Source organism: Onychostoma macrolepis, chromosome 10, assembly GCF_012432095.1.
Source record: "Onychostoma macrolepis isolate SWU-2019 chromosome 10, ASM1243209v1, whole genome shotgun sequence".
Classification (NCBI taxonomy): Eukaryota; Metazoa; Chordata; class Actinopteri; order Cypriniformes; family Cyprinidae; genus Onychostoma; species Onychostoma macrolepis.
In genome coordinates, this window is record NC_081164.1 from 8656804 (window position 1) to 8677390 (window position 20587).

A 20587-nucleotide genomic window follows, 5' to 3' on the forward strand; every position below is an offset into this window, starting at 1 on the left:
GAAATGAATTTCTGTTTTCTTTGATAACTGTTGAATTTAGAGCATGTAATTTTCATGCCAGTTTATGACGTGCATATGAGCAATGCATATGTATAACTTCTGTTGGCAGAAATTGTATTTTACATCCTTGTCAGCAGTGACATGAATAATCAACTTGCAAAGATGGCATTGGTAAAGCAGGTGCTGGATCCAAGCATCTTATTGGCTAACTTCCAACTGGAATTAAGAGCTGTTTTTGGTGTAAAGTGAGAATTTATGCGCTTGCGTACACACAGTTAAGCATTGCTACCTTGTCAATGCCGCCTGTTCATTATCATAATAAAATAGTCAAACATATGGAAAAAAACACACTGCTCAGTTTAAATATGCAGTAGCCTAAAATCTGTGCCGTTAAGCGTTATCACCGTACCGCCGTGATGTTATACAAAACATTTTGTTTTACGTGGATATTGGAATGCAAGTGAAGTATATAATAAATATTTTGACTTTCAAATACATTGCGAATACGGAAACATTTGATTTTGTGTCTATTGAGAGACCCAGCGTTGGTTTCAGTTTCGCTTTAGCCTAAATTAATTTGTTTTGGCTTGTCGTTTATATAGCTATAGCTTCTTATATTTTTAATTCTTGTTCTTTTCTAAATACTGTTAAACTGAAAGGATTTGTTGTGGAGTGAGGGGAACTAAAATAGCCTAGCTATGTTTACAGTGTTTATTATAATGTTTGTAAGCATTTCGCGTTGGCATTAGGCCTGTTTCTGAATGAAATAATAAAATGCGACTTATAGGCCTACGCGACTTATGTTTTCTTTCTCTAAAAAACAAAATTTTTTATACGTTTAGCGTATTTTAACCATGCAGTAAACCTTTTAAAATATTTTGATAAATTACTGAAAAAAAATAAATAAATTACTTTTTAAACCATTAAACTGATTGTATTGTACTGAACTGATTGTATTACGGTTAAAATGAGCATCCCTAATTTATATCATTTATAATGTTACATAAAATTGCATATGTGCATTATGGAATTATTTTACATTTATTATGATATTTTACAGTTATTTTATTTTATTTACAAACACTCCTGTTTTCTACTCCGTCCAAACTTATTCTTTCTTATGTCTTGATCAGATACATGAGAGGAAATATATAAAGAATCACACAAATATAAAATAAAATAAAAAAAGCTGAATGAAATTGCTGTTAATAAAATTGAATCGAATCGAATTTGCAAAAACTGTCAAATCAGAAAGCACAACTGTACTTCTATTGCTTGTCGCATCTGGGGTTACACTTTAATTTGTCCTTGTTACGTAAGTAATATTAAGTAATATTAAGTAATATTAATTAAATATATGTACTTACTATATGGTTAGGATTAGGGTTTGGCTTAGGGTTACTTGCATGTAATTATGCATAATTTATTGTTATTATAATATTAGTACATATAAGTACATATAACGTAACAAGGACACCTTAAAATAAAGTGTTACCGCATCTAGTTAAGACATTCTGTTATTGCAGTTGTTTTTATACCAAATTCTCTCAATTGCATGTAGTTCTCATTGCAAATAGTGACCAACGATTCTCTCTCTTATAGGATCTCGGCCGAGGTTGGAAGATGCCGCGCCACGGATTGTCGAACACCCCTCAGACCTCATTGTTTCCAAGGGCGAGCCCGCCACGTTGAACTGTAAGGCCGAAGGTCGGCCTACCCCTATGGTGGAGTGGTACAAAGATGGCGAGAGAGTCGAAACGGACCGTGAGGATCCACGCTCCCACCGCATGCTCCTCCCCAGCGGTTCCCTCTTCTTCCTCCGAATCGTTCATGGAAGACGCAGCAAGCCTGATGAAGGAGTGTACGTGTGCGTAGCGAGGAATTACTTGGGCGAGGCCGTCAGCCGTAATGCCTCTTTGGAGGTCGCAAGTAAGTCAGCTCATTTGTACTCTGATCCTTGCCTCGCGCTCTCTACCTCAATCTCTCCGACTGCAAATTTCCGCAGTGCTCATCTTTTTTCCGCCGCTTCTATAAAGCTTTCCCATTTTGTCCTGCTCTCCTCATCTTTTTCCCTTCTCCTCCATCTACACTCGATCTTGTTTAGTCTTCCACTCACTGCGGCGGCCCATAACCATCGTCCCTGGATGGAGTGAAGCACTGAGGTCATTGTTAGTTTTAGAGGAGGTAATCTGATTTGTGGTATTAATGTAGATGGATGATAGCTGGTATTCAAGATAAATTCAACCCCAGAAATAGCCAAGAGAGGAGCGTAATGCTGGCGGCTTCCAGGTGACAGATGTTAGCTTAAAAAAATCCACCAGCGTCTCAGTGTTTCTCATGGAATGGCTCCAGGTTTTAACAGCAGGGCTTCCCATATCCAATACGCACTAATTAAATGCTGATGGCACTATTTGATTTCGGTCATTAGATTATCGCCAATTTCATTACACTTCTGCAACGTTATGTTTTTGTCATGCGACCTCAGAGCTTTCTGATACAGAATCGTTTCTAGGTGGCCTGCAGACCTGCAGACCTTAAATGGTGTCGTCAAAGGACAGATCCCTCACCTGCTCGAGTATTTCACCATCTGCTCTGAGATATCAGCGAGACATAATAGTCCCCATGTTGTGGTACCGCTTGGAAAGAATTGCACCATTCTCACACAATTCAAAGCCAGAACGCAGATTCGGTCTCCAGCTACTCATAAATCCTGTCTGTTAAATTTCTCTTCCACGCATTCTTATTGCAAAACGCTTCAAAACCCAAAGCATTTCCAATTCACTCACACTCTGCTATCTAATTAGGATCTGAACCTCCCCGTTGAGCTGCAGTATCTTTATTTAAAAGGGAAAGCAAAGAAACTGTATTACTTTTGATGTCTTCAGGATTAATTGAAGTTGGTGGAGCTCTCCAAAGCTGGAAATAGCAGTTATTTGCTGCATGATAATATTTATTCTCATTCTCAACGAGCGTTTTCAGATTGGATTTCTTTTCAGTTTGATTTTTATTTCTTCTTTCTTATCAGCATTGAAAGTTATATTTCTCTCATATTTCCATATCAAATATTTTTAAGTTTTCAGATTGGATTTGAACAATAACTCCATTCAATTATAGGACTGACTGTTGGAGGCTATTACCAAAACCATTAACCTACATTTCAGATTCATTTATTAATGATATCCGGCGCCTAAAAGACACTGTGCTGTTTCAAAACTAAAAGTTCATTGTAAGTTCGTGATCCATGAGGGTTACAGAAACAGATGGTCTGTTGAATAAAACATTTTTTATTGTTGCTGAGATAATTAGTTTTCCAAAGATGCATTAAATATGGCGGTTTTCATCCAGAATATGATAGAGACTCTCAATTTAGTGCTTGGAAATTTGTATGTTTTGGTAACTCCTTTTACAGCGGTATCTAAAAAATATGTTTTTACCTCAGTGAACCGAAAACAAACTAAACGCATAATCAAACATCTGAAATTCCCAAGCTTACCCCTACAAATGAAAGGTTTTTGGATGAGTTCTTCTCACATTGAGCAGAAACGTTTGCAGTCTATGTTCCTCAAACGAGACTGTCATTATCATTAACTGTGGACTGAATGTGCGCAGTGGAAAGAATTCTGGTACACAAATAGATCTAGAACCCCACAGGAGTTGATTCTAGGTCTAGATTCCTAGACCGCACATCCTTGCCAACTGTCTGTCCTGTCCTTTATCCATGCCCTCATCATCCAGGTGGCCTATATCATTAGTTATGATATGTTTGGCTCTCCTGTGAGATGACACTGTGACATTTCCTCTAGGGAATGGTGGCCAAAAACAAGAAAAAATCACACAGATAAAATATGCATTGATTGTATAGCTTAGTATGTTGTCAGTCTAAAATATGAGATGTATTCATTATATACTTCCTTTTACAATACAAATTTCCCTAATTAGTTCACCGAGGCTGTTTATGCAAGACTAAATTGATTGTGACATCCTAACGGGTACATTAACATATGAAAGCCCACATTTACACCCCAATCGTTGTTTCAATCCTGACTTCTGTAGACCAAAAAAGAATATAGTTTGGCAAATGTTTCAACTGTTTTTGTCCATTTAATGCAAGTCAATGGAGTCCAAAACTACATTGTTTTTCAGAATAGCTTCTTTGGTGTTCCACACTAGAAAAAAGTCATACCGATTGGAACAACATGAGGGTGAGTTAATGCTGACAGAATTTTCATTTTTGGTTGATCTATCCCTTTAATATCCCTTTAATGTAATAAAAGTTCAGAATAGCTTTATTTTGATGGAATATGCTCTGTGGGCATTGTGGTGATGAGATTTGGGCACATAGTGCCAGCTCTCTGCATGGAGATCATCTTTCTCCATTGTGGCACAGCTCCATCAGCCAGGTGGTGGGCGGGAGACGGGGATGAGGGGTCTGCTGCCAGCCATAGAGCTTGTCTGGTTCACAGGTTTTGGGGGTTTGGCAGAGAGAGGTATATATATATAGCGAGAAAGGATAAATAGAAAGGAGAAGGAGGGAACCCATATGCCAGGCGTGTTGATCTGCCACCAGCAGGCAGCGTGTCGTACATTAGGAGGGCACAGATCTTCGGTCAAATGCGAGATGTTCTGGTGAGAATAAACAGGCTCTTGGCCCGGTATGCGTGGGAGGGACCGAATTCCCAGAGAGTGTTTTAACAGCCTGTTTATATACGCTGCTTTTTGATGGCGGTATTTATGGTCTAGGTGATGAGTTATGTAGGCACAGTTACATTACTCAGATGATGAAGCCGGAGCTGGGATGATTTACAGTGACAGAACTCTCACACATTAAATGATAGATGAAAGGGAATGGATCTGTGATAGTTCATCTGTGGCTTGTGGTTTATTACTTTTTAAATGATGCTCAGCATTTGGTGTCGCCCCTCTTTATACTTTCGCATGGCTTATGGGTAAACATCAGACATTTGGAGCTTCTAATGAAAGTTGTTTTGGGGGGTCAGGACTGGTTTCCAGGAGAACAGGTGAAGACGGAACTGCAGCTGTTCTATGGAATGTTGGGAATGAACAGGTGAAAGGAAGATATGATACTCTTGTTCTCTGTTTTGATTAGCTGTGAGAGGCGGGAAACTTTCACACTTTTCCACTTATGGGGACGGTCCCAAAAACCTGTTGTACTGTAAAAACACAGGTCAGTAGCCAGTTTGGACTGAATTGTTACTAGGATTGTTGTGATGTCAGCAACCTTGTCGAAATTTCACGATTCTCGACACCACAGCAAAAACTATTATATTAAATGCCTTCCTTTTTACAAGTTTATATTTAGCTAACTTTATTTATTTATTTATTATTTATTTATTTATTTATAGTTAGTTGATAATATATACTAAATATTCATTAAAAGAATGGTTTTACTATTTTAGATTTAAATATACATTTTTATATAAATATATTATCTATTTAATTATTTTTTATTTAATTTAACAATATTTTGATATATCATATCTAATAATAATTATTATAGATTAATAATCATTCAATTATAATTAATTAAATTAATAATGAATTGAAAATATTGTGAATGTAATATTAAAATCTAAAAAATACCAGTAAGGTCTGCAGAAAGCCCGAGTTGGGCCATTCTGCTGGAGATGGTAGGGTTTGCTTATGGGTCACTCTGCACCTCTAGGGTTTAAGCTGGAGACATCTTGACAGATAAGCCTATTTATGTGAAGCCCCTCAGTCCAGGACAAAACTAAAGTAATAGTGGCTTATGTTCAGCAGGGCATGCTGTCCCCCTCTGGGCTGCCTGCCCTCTGTGCTATTAACCTTATTGCCTTGGATCTAGACTCGTGTGGGTGCTGAAGGGTGGCCTGGAGCAGTTAAGACTTTGAAACTCCTCAGTAAAAATTGATTATGAAACCAGCAGAAAAGAGCATTGTAAAAAAAGCATTGTAAAGATTTTTAATTAGATTTGAGCAGTCTTTTACTGTAGCTCTAATGCATCGACACACCCTACATAAATCAGATTTCTGTGACTCAGAAGACAATTTCAGTCCCGCAAAGCTGCTAAAACTTCATTCAGACTTTGATGAGATGCATCCACAAAGTAGATTTATTATTCCAGAGCCTTCATTGGGAATATGTGAGCTATTAATCTTCCTGAGTTTCCCAAAGAGGTGCCAAGTTGCAAATGCATGTTTCTAGCAAATGCATATTAACCAGCAAATGCATAAAGCTGACCTCGGTCTGTCCAGACGCTCATGTGGCTTGCTGCGTGTGTGTCCGTGCAGTAATAATGAGATCACTTAGCCCGTCGAACTCCAGGGGTCAGGGAGACTGCTGACGGGGTGGGGTCATTCGGACACGGGGCGACACAGGCCTTCTGTCCCCTGGCTATTTAACTCTCTCACTACCTAATGAATGTTTTAAAGCCAGCCACGAGTAACACAGATCAGACATATAAACACTAGCCCACCTTGGAGGGAGAGAAAGAGAGATATGCAGTAAAGATAGTCATAATAAACTGCTGGGGGACAGAAAGAAAAAAAGAGAGGGAAACATAAATGGAAACAAGAGAAAGAGAGAGAGTGTTTAGCTGAATGAGCAACAGGTGGTGCAAGGAGGAGTTTAGACTAAACCCCCACTCAACTTGATAAGCAGGGGTGCATCTGTGAGCTTTTGTATAGTCAGGGTTATGACCAGAGCAGACAGGACACAAGGGACAATGCAGCCCACCTCTAGGGAGCCACCATCCACTTTTAATCATTGCCACCAACTCTGAGACATCAACAACTCTCATTTGTCTCTCTCTGTAGTTACACCCAGGTTTGAATGCAGAATTAGTAGTTACATTCATTATTAGTACGTTTAATCATCATCATCCACATAAATCAATCTAAATATACTGTAATAATAAAAACAGCAATGATAATAATAATTAGGCCTATTATTACATCTAAATACAATTCAATAATAGTAGATAATAAATAATTACAATAAGTAATTCTTCTGCCAAGTAATATAGTTTATAATGATAATAATAGTTGCATATACATCCAATTCGATTTTAGAGTCTGAACTTTCCGGTTTATTACATTTAATTTTCACTTTTGCTTACTCATGTCCCTCATGAAACACTCGTTTCACTCTGTGGTTGTGGTTAAATGAATGTGTAATCAATGTTGTTGACTTTGGGAGAGCCTGACCACCATTGGGACTGTTTAATTGCATCTATTAATTTTCCTTACAGAGATCATAAAATTGTAATTGTCCATTTTACTGGCATACTAAATTGCAAGGTGAGTTTAAGGGCTTCCTGTAGGACGGCATATTTTTTTTTTAAAATGTCCATTATCCAGATCTGCACTTTAGCCTTATTTTTAAAACACCTCAGATCTGTAGAGTGGGGAAACAACATTTAAGCTTAAAATGAAGTTAGTGAGCCTGTTTAAGTGCTGTGATTGATGGGAACCGGTCGTCGGAATGCTAAATTATTTTCCTTCCACTGCATATGTGTCTCTGCAATCCATATACCCTGAGTTTGTGCAGGCACCAGCCCTGGGATGATTGATTGCCTCTCTCTCGTTGGCATTGCCAGCTGGCATCGGAGAGATGGGAGAGAGCAATGGGCCAGGATATTGGTCTGTGTTTAGAAGGTAGGAGAGCATAGAAACATACACACTGCCAGCAAAAGCAATACTTGCTTAAGCTGTTACATTTCCGTTGGCCTTTACTTCCTTTTACTGGTTTTGGCCCCTTAGAGTAACACAAATCCAGGCCAGGTCTTTTCCTGTAAATTTTTTAATTTTTGAACAAAAACTGATTCCGGAACAAATGATGACAGTTCAGTTTCATCAAGCAGTGTCAACCAATCTAATCAAAAAAGCCTGTGCACATTTGTGACGTCTGTTTCAAAAGCGTATAATGCTCTTCCTAGCTCCTTTTAGCAGACAGGCTCACCTTGAAGGATCAGAGGATTTCGGATGAACAAGAATCCTTCCCCAAACCCCTGCGAGGAAAGGCTTCAACGTCAAGCCTTATCCCGAGACCTGTCCCGCTGATATGCACTGACGCATCATGCAGAGCGCGCTCAGAATTTGACTGCTCCGCTGAGTTTGAGCCCTGTCTCCTCCTCTTATGATTTCAGTACCACGTGTGGAGTGGTAAAAGAGCACTGTACTTGCCTCGTAGGCTCCTACTCCGTTCGATTTCTGCAGTCTATTGAGAATCCATTAAAGAAGTAACATCTTTGCTGGTGGCACATTGATTATTTCAGACATTGTTCTCGTGATTGTTGAATTCCATTTACAAGCTCTCTACTCGTTTTTGTACAACAGCTTGAAAGCTTTTGACAGTATATTTGTTGCAGGTTTCATACCGTTTAACTCCTTCAAAAGCAGCGTCAAGTCCAAATTTGTGTTTCTCTGTGTATTACATTGGTTAATCTTTTGTTTTATGCACATTCCTGTAGGAAGTACCTCTCGTAAAATCAATAAATTTATTTAGCATCAGCTTTCCTACCTCAAGCCATCCTCAGGCAAGAACTGGCTGTGTTTACCAAATAAAATTATATTTTTTTCCAGAGCAACAGCTTCAGTCTTGCTAAAAAAAAAAAAAAAAAAAAATATATATATATAATTGTAATATATGTCATATCAGCAAATAAATGTAAAATAAGTCTCAGATCACTTGCTGGTTCATTTTGGACAGTTGGACATTTCAGTTTCCCCAGATGGTTGTGGATCACTATTTGGGGACGTTTCATTAGTGAAAAGGGGGGCGATGATGGACAAAGACATAGAGTTGGGTCCCGTCCTCTCATTAAGCTCAAAAAGTGCAGACCATCACTAGATTAAAGTAATCCTCTTTCTTTCCAAAGACCATGTCTCTATTAGCCTCCACCGTGGTCGGCCACACGCGCCGGATTAGACCACATCACTAATGGACTTATTGTTGTTGGTATCTGCATACAAAAAGACCAGCTATGGGGGGGCCTGGGGCTCTCCTCCTGGATGTGCCATCAATACAGAGATCCTCCCATCCCTCATCCCCTTATCTCCTCTACTTTTGTTCTCCACTCAGGCGTTTTGTGGGCCAGCGTTGTGTCCAGCAGCGCAGGGGCTGGTAACGGTTTACACACGCAACGCACCCAAGCACTGAATAATGATGAGCTTACAGTAGGGCGAACGTGTTAGACAGTCAGCCACCCACCGAGCAGCTGTTTTCCCTCCAAAACACTTGATTGAAGTGGTTTTGTAGCTTCAGTTGTTGCGAAACGCTTCATAATACAATGAAATCGGGACGTGAGGGAGGTTATGTAAATGGTTTGGAGCTGACCTCTTATTTGGCATCAAAGATGAGAAAATGCAAGGCTTGTCTGATTTAGTTAAGATGATTTATTCTGATTAAAAGTTAAAGCTAACAAATGTTTTGTTGAAGAGCTGAAACGGACGAGATGAAGTGTTGTTGTGTCTGGTGGAGAATTAGAATGCCTCTATTGAAGTTTAGATTCCATCACAAAAACATAGTGATGTAAGCAATTGAAACTTACCCATAATGCATTGCAAATGTGATTGGCAGGCAAATTGATTTCTGTCCTTCCAAACAAATCTACTTTTAAAATTATTTTGAACGCTTTGTTTTTTTTCTATTTTATGCTATTATAGTATTTTAAATTTTAGGTTTTTAATTTTATATTTTTAGTTTTAATTTTAAATTTATTTTAAGTTGAACTATTTCAGTTAGTCCCCATCCAATATTTTTATCTAATATTTTATTTTCCTTTCCTTTCCTTTCCTTTCCTTTCCTTTCCTTTCCTTTCCAAACCTTTCCAAACCTTTCCTTTCCTTTCCAAACCTTTCCTTTCCAAACCTTTCCAAACCTTTCCTTTCCAAACCTTTCCAAACCTTTCCTTTCCAAACCTTTCCTTTCCAAACCTTTCCTTTCCAAACCTTTCCTTTCCTTTCCTTTCCTTTCCTTTCCTTTCCTTTCCAAACCTTTCCTTTCCAAACCTTTCCTTTCCTTTCCTTTCCTTTCCTTTCCTTTCCTTTCCAAACCAAAAAAGCACTGGATATATATATATATATATATATATATATATATACAGTGAGGAAAATAAGTATTTGAACACCCTACTATTTTGCAAGTTCTCCCACTTAGAAATCATGGAGGGGTCTGAAATTGTCATCGTAGGTGCATGTCCACTGTGAGAGACATAATCTAAAAAAAAAAATCCAGAAATCACAATGTATGATTTTTTAACTATTTATTTGTATGATACAGCTGCAAATAAGTATTTGAACACCTGTCTATCAGCTAGAATTCTGACCCTCAAAGACCTGTTAGTCTGCCTTTAAAATGTCCACCTCCACTCCATTTATTATCCTAAATTAGATGCACCTGTTTGAGGTCGTTAGCTGCATAAAGACACCTGTCCACCCCATACAATCAGTAAGAATCCAACTACTAACATGGCCAAGACCAAAGAGCTGTCCAAAGACACTAGAGACAAAATTGTACACCTCCACAAGGCAGGAAAGGGCTACGGGAAATTTCCAAGCAGCTTGGTGAAAAAGGTCCACTGTTGGAGCAATCATTAGAAAATGGAAGAAGCTAAACATGACTGTCAATCTCCCTCGGACTGGGGCTCCATGCAAGATCTCACCTCGTGGGGTCTCAATGATCCTAAGAAAGGTGAGAAATCAGCCCAGAACTACACGGGAGGAGCTGGTCAATGACCTGAAAAGAGCTGGGACCACCGTTTCCAAGGTTACTGTTGGTAATACACTAAGGCGTCATGGTTTGAAATCATGCATGGCACGGAAGGTTCCCCTGCTTAAACCAGCACATGTCCAGGCCCGACTTAAGTTTGCCAATGACCATTTGGATGATCCAGAGGAGTCATGGGAGAAAGTCATGTGGTCAGATGAGACCAAAATAGAACTTTTGGTCATAATTCCACTAAACGTGTTTGGAGGAAGAAGAATGATGAGTACCATCCAAGAACACCATCCCTACTGTGAAGCATGGGGTGGTAGCATCATCTTTGGGGTGTTTTTCTGCACATGGGACAGGCGACTGCACTGTATTAAGGAGAGGATGACCGGGGCCATGTATTGCGAGATTTTGGGGAACAACCTCCTTCCCTCAGTTAGAGCATTGAAGATGGGTCGAGGCTGGGTCTTCCAACATGACAATGACCGAAGCACACAGCCAGGATAACCAAGGAGTGGCTCTGTAAGAAGCATATCAAGGTTCTGGCGTGGCCTAGCCAGTCTCCAGACCTAAACCCAATAGAGAATCTTTGGAGGAGCTCAAACTCCGTGTTTCTCAGCGACAGGCCAGAAACCTGACTGATCTAGAGAAGATCTGTGTGGAGGAGTGGGCCAAAATCCCTCCTGCAGTGTGTGCAAACCTGGTGAAAAACTACAGGAAGCGTTTGACCTCTGTAATTGCAAACAAAGGCTACTGTACCAAATATTAACATTGATTTTCTCAGGTGTTCAAATACTTATTTGCAGCTGTATCATACAAATAAATAGTTAAAAATCATACATTGTGATTTCTGGATTTTTTTTTAGATTATGTCTCTCACAGTGGACATGCACCTCGATGACAATTTCAGACCCCTCCATGATTTCTAAGTGGGAGAACTTGCAAAATAGCAGGGTGTTCAAATACTTATTTTCCTCACTGTATATATATATATATATATATATATATATATATATATATATAATATTAATGTCCCACCAAATAAAGAAAGTTGTATAGGTATTGTATACAGTGGTCACTGTACGATATGTATCATGTTACAGGACTGCACTGAATTTGACCTCAGCAGAGGTGTTAATTAAACACTGCATACTATAGGGCCATTGCTAACTATAGGCAGATCAGGCAGTTGACCTCTGCATAATGAAGGGCCTACATAACTGTACCACAGTACAATATAGATAATGGCATACAGTATGTTTCATGTTTACATTGTGCACTCCCCACCAGGTACAATATTCTGATTGTTTGCATCTTGTTTTTATGCCCATAAATAATAATGCACTCATTCTAATAAATTTATATCATCACTCACACAGATCACATTGCGGCTGCACACAGACATTCAGGAACACAAACTTTTTAGTGCTGCCCTGCAATTTTATCAATAAAATAGCTTAATCGCTGAAGAGCTACATTATCTTTCTCAACAAGGAGCTGATAACATCATAGTTACTAAAAGAATTAAAGCCACAGCTTCACTGTTAATAGAGAAATGTGGCAAAACAGTGGTAATTCATACATACACGGCTCTCTCTCTCTCTCTCTCGCAAATGAACACTTGATAAATTACACTTTTCTGATAATTGAATATCGAATTGGAGATTTCTAAACTGCAAGCTTACCATTTTTTTCAGAAAGCAAGCATGTTTATCCACAGTGGAGAGAGAGCGCATACACATGGTTGCCAGGTTGGCAAAGATAAGTAACCCACTTAGCAGATATTTCTGTATTTTGAAAGTGGGAAGCTCTGTTTCAGGGATTACATCTCTTTATATCAGGCAGCCCCGGTTGTGTTCATCTGCGCGCCAGATTTAACCTTGTTGTAGTCTATATATTATGCTACATTCATTATTTTTTAAAAATCTTGCACTTTTCTACTCCGTGTTAAACTGTGTTCTTGTATTCAAATTAAACGTGGTCCACTGCTGCGCATGTGCCACGATATTGATACAGAGACAGCTGTATCAATACTCGTATCGTCAAATCTCTTTGACGATACATCGTCGTATCGATGTAACGAACACAGCCCTAGTATAGGTTTGGAATGACGCTAGGGTAAATAAATGGCACAAAAAAAAAATGTAGGCGAAGATCTCATCTACTATCAGAGGAGAGAGTCTGCAATTAACTTGTAGATAGAGCTGAATCTTGTGAACTTCCTGTAGAGGGCTCTGAAGGGTTTAGACGTGAACACATCTCTAAACATTTTTCAGAAGAAAGATTATGTGATACACGTAACCCATTGGAATATTCTCATAAAACCATTTACTGGATCTTTATGCAGTCGGAGTGCACATTTGAAATGATTAGATTGTTTCCCTCCCTGATGACCATCTCTTCATTAGTCTCCTCTGTATCAAAACACCACCTCTCTGCCATTTAAATTAGGCTGGCGTACCCTGATGTAGCTAGCATGGGCTGCTTCAGGCAGCTGCTGGTGGGACAGTGATTAACAGTGAATGGGGTGGAGGTTAGAGTCGATTCCTCTGGCTCTGTGCCTCTGGATCCCACCGTCAGTCAAACACTCCCCTCTTCCTCCTCCTCTTTTTCTGGATAATGACACCCACCTCCAGCACTGCACATGTGGCCTTGCCCATAAAGAATACTCATTTATAACTTCAATTTGTCGCCCTGACATGGCGAGGGCTAAAAGGTTTCGGGGAAGACCAGACGGGCCTGTTTATGGGCAGTTAAGAGCCTTGAAATGATGTACCTTGGCAGCATGTCTCATACATCTCTCCGTCTCTCATTCTTCCCGTCCCTCATATAGAATGCACATCATTTCATCAGGCTGGATAGGGGTGATGGGGAGAGCTTTTGGGTCGTAAAAAGATGAAATATCACTGTTATTTCTTGACATGTTGTCTGCCACCGCAACTAAGGGTTTACAAGCATTGTAAAGCTGACTTGTGTCTCAGAACATGCAACCCAAAGATTACAGTGGTGAAAAAAAAAAAGAAAAAAGTATTTATTTAGAAATTTTCTTGCTTTTTACTTAAAAGTTACTTATTTACTTGTTTTGTATCTTTTTTTTATAGCAGATATTATAAATTCTGCTTATTTAGTTATTTACTTTTTTGCATGTTGTTATTGCGGATATTTTAAAATGATGTACTTGTTTTTGTATGGTTTGTTGCAAATATTGCAATTGCTGTTTATATTTATTTATTTATTTATTTATTTATATATATATATATATATATATATATATATATATATATATATATATATACACACACACATTTTAGTTATTCACTTTGTAGCAAATATTGCAATTTCTATGTATGTATTTATTTATTTATTTATTATCGCACACACACAAACACACACACACACACACACATATAGGCTATATATATACAACCAATAATTGCTCTATTGCTTTTTTGTTTTAGTTTAGTATTTTATTTTATTTTTTTCATTTTATTATTTTGCTTAATTATATTTAAGTTGCTTGTTTGTTTGCTTATACAATAGATTTTATTTTATGTAGAAAATGTTTTTTTTTTTTTTTTACTGCTTATTTGTGTTTAGCTTTATTTCCATATTTCTATTTAAACCTCAATTTTTAGAAATGGTTCATCTTTTTGGGCTGATCAATGAAACCTCACAAAATTGGTAATTTAGCTTTAAGCCTTTTCACTTGAGTTGTTTGTCTTGTTTAATATACTTTTAGCCATTAAGCTGTGACGGTACCTGAATATTAACATCAGCCTGGTGGGTCAGAGCGTTACTCACACATGGAGGAAATTATTTTTCCTGCATAGTCACCACGTCAGTGCATCCAGATGCTTTTCATCAATCAGCTGTGAAAGAGAGACGGAGAGAGCGAGGGATCCCAGCTGTTGTGTTCTAACAGGACTCAGGTGATGGCTAAGCAGCAGAGACAGCATCTAAATGAACGTCGAGATGATGACAAACACGCACATGCTAATGCCACCGCAAACAAAAGCTGAAAGAGACCGAAAAAAGTGAGTATGGCGTACAAGCAGCGTTGATTTCCCACTGTCCCCAAGGCAATATCAGTCTGGGCTTCTGCCCTGAGCTCGCACCAGGCTCATTATGTCTGGAGAGGCCTCTTTGATCCTATCGGGGTTTGAGATGATGAAACGTTGAAGGCAGCAGATCTCTGTGTGTGTGCGCACACTATAGTGTGTATTTGTGGGGATGTTAGCTGGTGGGGGTAGGAGAGAGGGACAGATGTCCAAGCTGCACGTGCCTTGAGCGTCAGATCCAACCCCCCAACTCCCCTGTTACCTCTCCACCCCTCTTCGCTCCTGTCCCACCACCCCCCGACTTCTGTCAGGAGCCGGTCCAGCCCGTGGGTCCATCGATCGCAACAGATGTGTTCGGCACCGGGCCATACTGATGCTAACGTGACTGCAGAAGACCTCTGAAATCCAACCTCTTCCAAGCTGCTGTGGCATCTCATAGCCAGAAGATATGAAACCTGATCTAGATCCTCTCATCCTCTGAAGTGTCATTGATGGCAGAAAAGATTAGAGTTTAAATTCCTCAAAATGTCACAAGTTCTTCAGGTTCTTTTGCTTGCAGTTGTGGGCCAGTCTATTGTTTCCTGCCATAACTGACTGCAGGGCAGAGGCTTAGCCGCATCTATCCAGAGATTTGGAGGAAGATATTGAGATGTCCTTTCATGTGGGCCAGAGACAGGTGTATTCAAGAGAAGTGCTCTTTCTCAAAGCTGCTGTAATTGTGTTGACTCCACAAGGGAACTCTTAGTGGCGACCACAAATCACTACAGAGAACAGAAGGAAATCACTCATACACTCAGACAGCTCAAGAGAAACCGCTTAAATATCTCACTATAATATTTTCAGCCAATACTTGGCTGCCCATGAGGACCCATCTTTTTCCCAGGACATATTTTTATGAATATGTTTGCATGTTTCTTCAATTTCCTTGTGAACAAGAGTCTGTACAATTTTATGCGCCAAATGCAGCATTTCAAAGTCTTAGTCTATCTATAACTGCATCCCAAATGACACACTATACAGTATGCACTTATAAACTATGTACTTGTGTACTATATACTCAAATCATGTAGTGTATGAACTATATAAAGTTATTTTGTCATTCATACTCGGAGTCAGATAGCCCCTTCCCCTTTGCTACGTAATTAAAGCTGCGACAGTTGAGTGCATGAAGTGTTTAACACATGTTTAGGCAAGGCAAGTTTATTTATACAGCACATTTCATACACAATGGTAATTCAAAGTGCTTTACATAAAAGGAAGTGAAATAGTCATTAAAAATAATAAGAAATTTAAAATAATAAAAATCAACATTAAAAACAAAGTGATTTAAAAATTGATTTTAAAAGAATGTAAAACATTTAAGAATAGAAAGTGATTATACATAGTGCAATCAGTTCGGACGTAGCACAGTGCTCATTCAACAAATGCACAACTAAACAGATGAGTTTTGAGTCTGGATTTAAAAGTGGCTAATGTTTTAGCACATCTGATCTCTTCTGGAAGCTGGTTCCAACTGCGGGCGGCGTAATAGCTAAAAGCAGACTCCCCTTGTTTTGTGTGAACCCTTGGTATTTCTAACTGACTCAATCCTAATGATCTGAGTGGTCTGTTAGGTTTATATTCAGTGAGCATATATCCAATGTATTTAGGTCCTAGGCCATTTAGAGACTTATAAACGAGTAAAAGTACTTTAAAATCAATCCTAAATGTAACTGGAAACCAGTGTAAGGACCTGAGGACTGGTGTAATATGCTCAAATTTTCTGGTTCTAGTCAGAATCCTGGCAGCAGCGTTCTGGATGAGCTGCAGCTGTCTAATGGTCTTCTTTGGAAGGACGGTGAGAAGACCATTACAATAATCCACCCTGCTGGTGATAAAGGCATGAACCAGTTTCTCCAAGTCTTGACTGGAAACAAAACATCTAATTCTTGCAATGTTTTTGAGATGATAGTATGCTGATTTAGTTACTGCTTTGACATGACTACTAAAACTAAGGTCTGTCTCCAGAAACACCCCAAGATTTTTGACTTGGTTTTTAGTTGATTGACCCTAAAAACGTATGTTTAAAGTACACTTTTTCTTTTTTGAATTTTCAGTGTGAACGTGCTACTCTGTAACTATTTATACTACAAAACATCATAGAATAGTGCATAAATACGCAATTTGGGACGCGTGTGATCTATACATACACTAAAGATCAAAAGTTTGGGGATAGTAAGATTAAATAATAGACAAAAAGATGCGGTGCATTTATCAAACGTGACATTAAGTTAATTTACACTGTTATAAAACATTTCTGTTTCAAATAAATGCTTTTCTTGTCTGCTCATTAAAAAATACTGAAAATAGGTGTCACGGTGTTTCTTAAACACCAAATCAGCATTTTAGAAAAATGTTTGAAAGATCATGTGACATTGAAAACTAGAGTAATGGTTGCTGAAAATTCAGCTTTGTCATCACAGGAATAAATTACATTTTCAAAATATATTAATATAGAAATCAGCTATTTTAAATTGTAATATTATTATTATTTTTTTTTTTAAATATTACTGTTTTTACAGTATTTTTGATAAATTCATTCACCTTTGGGTATAAAAGACTTTTTTCAAAAACCGAGAGTCCCTGAGGGCTTTTTTTTAATGGTGCTGGGTGTCTCCCTGAGTGGTAGGTTTTTTCCCTTTTCCTGCCTCAGGTCTGCCCTGGTCTGGGGTGGTCTGTTGTGGATAAGTGGACATCCAGTGGGCTGGAGGACAAATGTGGCCATTTAAAGAAGATGAGAGGATTGAGGGGCCAGCGGACAGGCCTAAAGCTCTCCATATGTCCACACACGCAGATAATGATTAGCATCATACCTCATCAATCAGATAAATCAATAGTCTGCCGGTCAACTACCACCTGTTCACCTGATTACGCATGCTAAACACACATAGCTCGAATGGAGTGAGATTAATTAAATAGTATGAAATCATAAACATGTAAGATGCATCATTGGGCACCTGTGCATCCGTAAATCAAATTCACCTTGGAAGGAGCGGTGCAGATTTTTAATATCGAAGCACATGGATTAGCACTTGTAAAACTGATATTGACACGGCTTGTGATTTCCTGACCTGAATTTAATAAGATTAATGCTTCGCAACGATCACGCGCTGAGATTACAGCTCATGTCTGCTTCGATGAAGCCGTCTTCAGCGTGCGCTTGTCTGTGTGTATGTCTGAGCGTGTGACGGATCGCTTCATGCGCAGAGGACAGATTGACAGATGACCAACTCAAATGCTGAAAGCACCCCTGCGAACATAAACCTTTCATCACTAAGAGAGAGCCATTTGTCATTTCTCCTCGTACATTTGAATATTAGATTTTATTCATGAGGGCTCGTAAGACACGCAAGCTTTCAGGCAACAAAGTAACGTGCTTTTGAGTGCCTGATCACGCTGGACGGTAAACCGTTTCATTAGGTGTGAATGATTGCTAAGTGGATGCATTCGTGCGTTTAGTCTAAACTTCTGCTTTGTTAAAGCATAAAAACAACCTGTGGGTCAGATTGGATTGCATATTTCAGCAATCCAAACTGGTTGTAATGTTGAAAAAGACCTCAAACAAACCGGTCTGTGCTTTTGAATTGATTTCGTAAAGCCTTTCACCTGCTGCTTAGTGACTCAAACAAACAGACTCATTACTGTATAGACAGCTGCACTGGGTGCAAGTGAAAGCCTCCAGCAGAGTAGTATGCTGGCGGTTTTAAGGGATACCTTACAATGTCAGAGATCCGACTTTAAAATTAATGAAGGACTGGGGATGAAGAATTGATTTTTGAGAGGGGAAAGGTTGCGAGTCGGGGGATTCATTAGCCATGCCCCACAGAATGCAGCTATATAGTGGCAGCCGAGGGAGGTAATTGAAGTGGACTGCAGTGCTCATGGGTAGGATTACACTGACTTTGTTTTCAGAGAAGATAGAAAGATGGAGAGAAGGAGAAGGAGAGGGGGTTTCCCCCTGAGGCCGACGTAAGAGGTCGAAGGTCATAGTCCTAATCCTTCATCCCTAGGGTTTATGGGTAATTGGCAGTCTAATCAGGGTTTATAGAAGCTCTCTTGGTCTGATATGGCCTAGGACTAGTTTGAAATTATACCCTTTCTCACATGATAGAGTCATTTGTACCCTATCTTAAGGTCATGATTGTCAAGATAGGAACAAGAGAAGATGATACTCGCTTTTTATTGGCTTAGCAAGGCCCTCTAATAATTATAGTGAGTTTGCTTGTTTACTAGAAGCTGTGTTTGCGGCAACAATGGGAAAGTTCACGAGAACTTCATTTTCTCTCAGATCTGAGGGCGCCTCTCTCAAGGGAACTGGATCTGTTGTTGGCTTGACAGGGTAACATTAGATTTCCATAAGCCCACGAGACTCTCCTCTTCAATGCTGTTTATATGCATGTGAGTGCGTGTGTGGGGAAATTAATTAGTTGAAAGCTCACATACAGTGTGTTTCGGGACCGGTTCACGAGGGTTAATTAAAGCCGCAGGTAGGGCCAGGGATTCAAACTTGCTCAAATAGATTCGACTAACGCTCAGCGCCCTGCTGACTAAAATCTTGTCAAGATATTTAAGACTTGCTTTGAAACATTACTGGTTCTTTACTGTTGTTTTGGTGTCTAATAAAGCAATAAGCTATGAAAGGACGCACAGAAGAGTTATTTTACTTGTATATATGTATAAGTATATATATATATATATATATATATATTCTGTCATTAATTACTCACCCTCAAGTCAGTCCAAACCGGTAAGACCTTCGTTCATCTTCGGATGAAATCAAAGAGCTTTTTGACCCTGCATAGACAGCAACGCAACTGACATGTTCAAGGCCCGGAAGGACATTGTTAAAATAGGAACCCAGATGCGGTGTGCTTTGTTTACAAATAGGAGATGCATGCTGTACATAAAACAGTCTTCGTAAACATGTCTGAAGATTTTAACAGAGTGGATGACTTGCAACGTTTTGCCCTGCCTTACTTATTTGAACCAGAATACACAGACGATGAACTAAGAGAGATGGACGTTCGACTTCAGAATGCATGCGTCGTGGTACTTTCATGAGCACGTGTTGAAGACTGACGTGGAAGAGAAGAAATTGTTGAACAAAGTTGTTATTTTGTTTTCTTTGCGCACATAAAGTATTCTCATAGCTTCATACAATTATGGTTGAGCCACTGATGTCACATGGACTATTTTAATGATGTCCTTACTACCTTTCTGGGCCTTGAAAGTGTCAGTCGCATTGCTGTCTATGCAGGGTCAGAAAGCTCTCGGATTTCATCAAAAATGATCATAGTTTGTATTCCAAAGATGAACAAAGGTCTTACGGGTTTGGAACACCAAAAGAGTGAGGAATTAATGACAGAATTTGTATTTTTGGGTGAACTATCCCTTTAATGAAATGTGATTGCCACAACAGGCTTTGGTTTTTCCTATTTTAAAATGCATCGTCAGTAGACTTCCAATTACGCTCATGTTTGTCAAGCAGGAATGCCACCATCATTCACCATGACATCCTCATGAAGTGTAATGTATATTCAAGCCTGACGCCACTCCATCGCATACATTTGAAGGGCAGGAAATTAAAACGGCAGCAGCTGACAGACATCCATTAGAGGTGCAAAGACGGGCGCCCCAATAGCTAACGCTAATATCGGTCTGTTCTGTTGTCCTGCTTTGGATTCATCAACAATATATATTCACTAGCACACACTCGGAGAGCTTCATTCATCAAACCCAACTCTCCCGCCTGCCATGATGACATTGTAGCGACATTAACG

At 39.1% G+C, this 20587-nt stretch overlaps 1 protein-coding gene across 1 annotated transcript in view; it reads left to right on the top strand.

The window, feature by feature from the left end:
• The window catches only part of robo3 (roundabout, axon guidance receptor, homolog 3 (Drosophila)), an 80583-nt gene that overhangs the window by 12494 nt on the left and 47502 nt on the right, over positions 1-20587 (top strand). Inside the window, 1 exon segment of the mRNA XM_058790041.1 lies at positions 1603-1929. Coding sequence (XP_058646024.1) covers positions 1603-1929 — 327 coding nt within the window.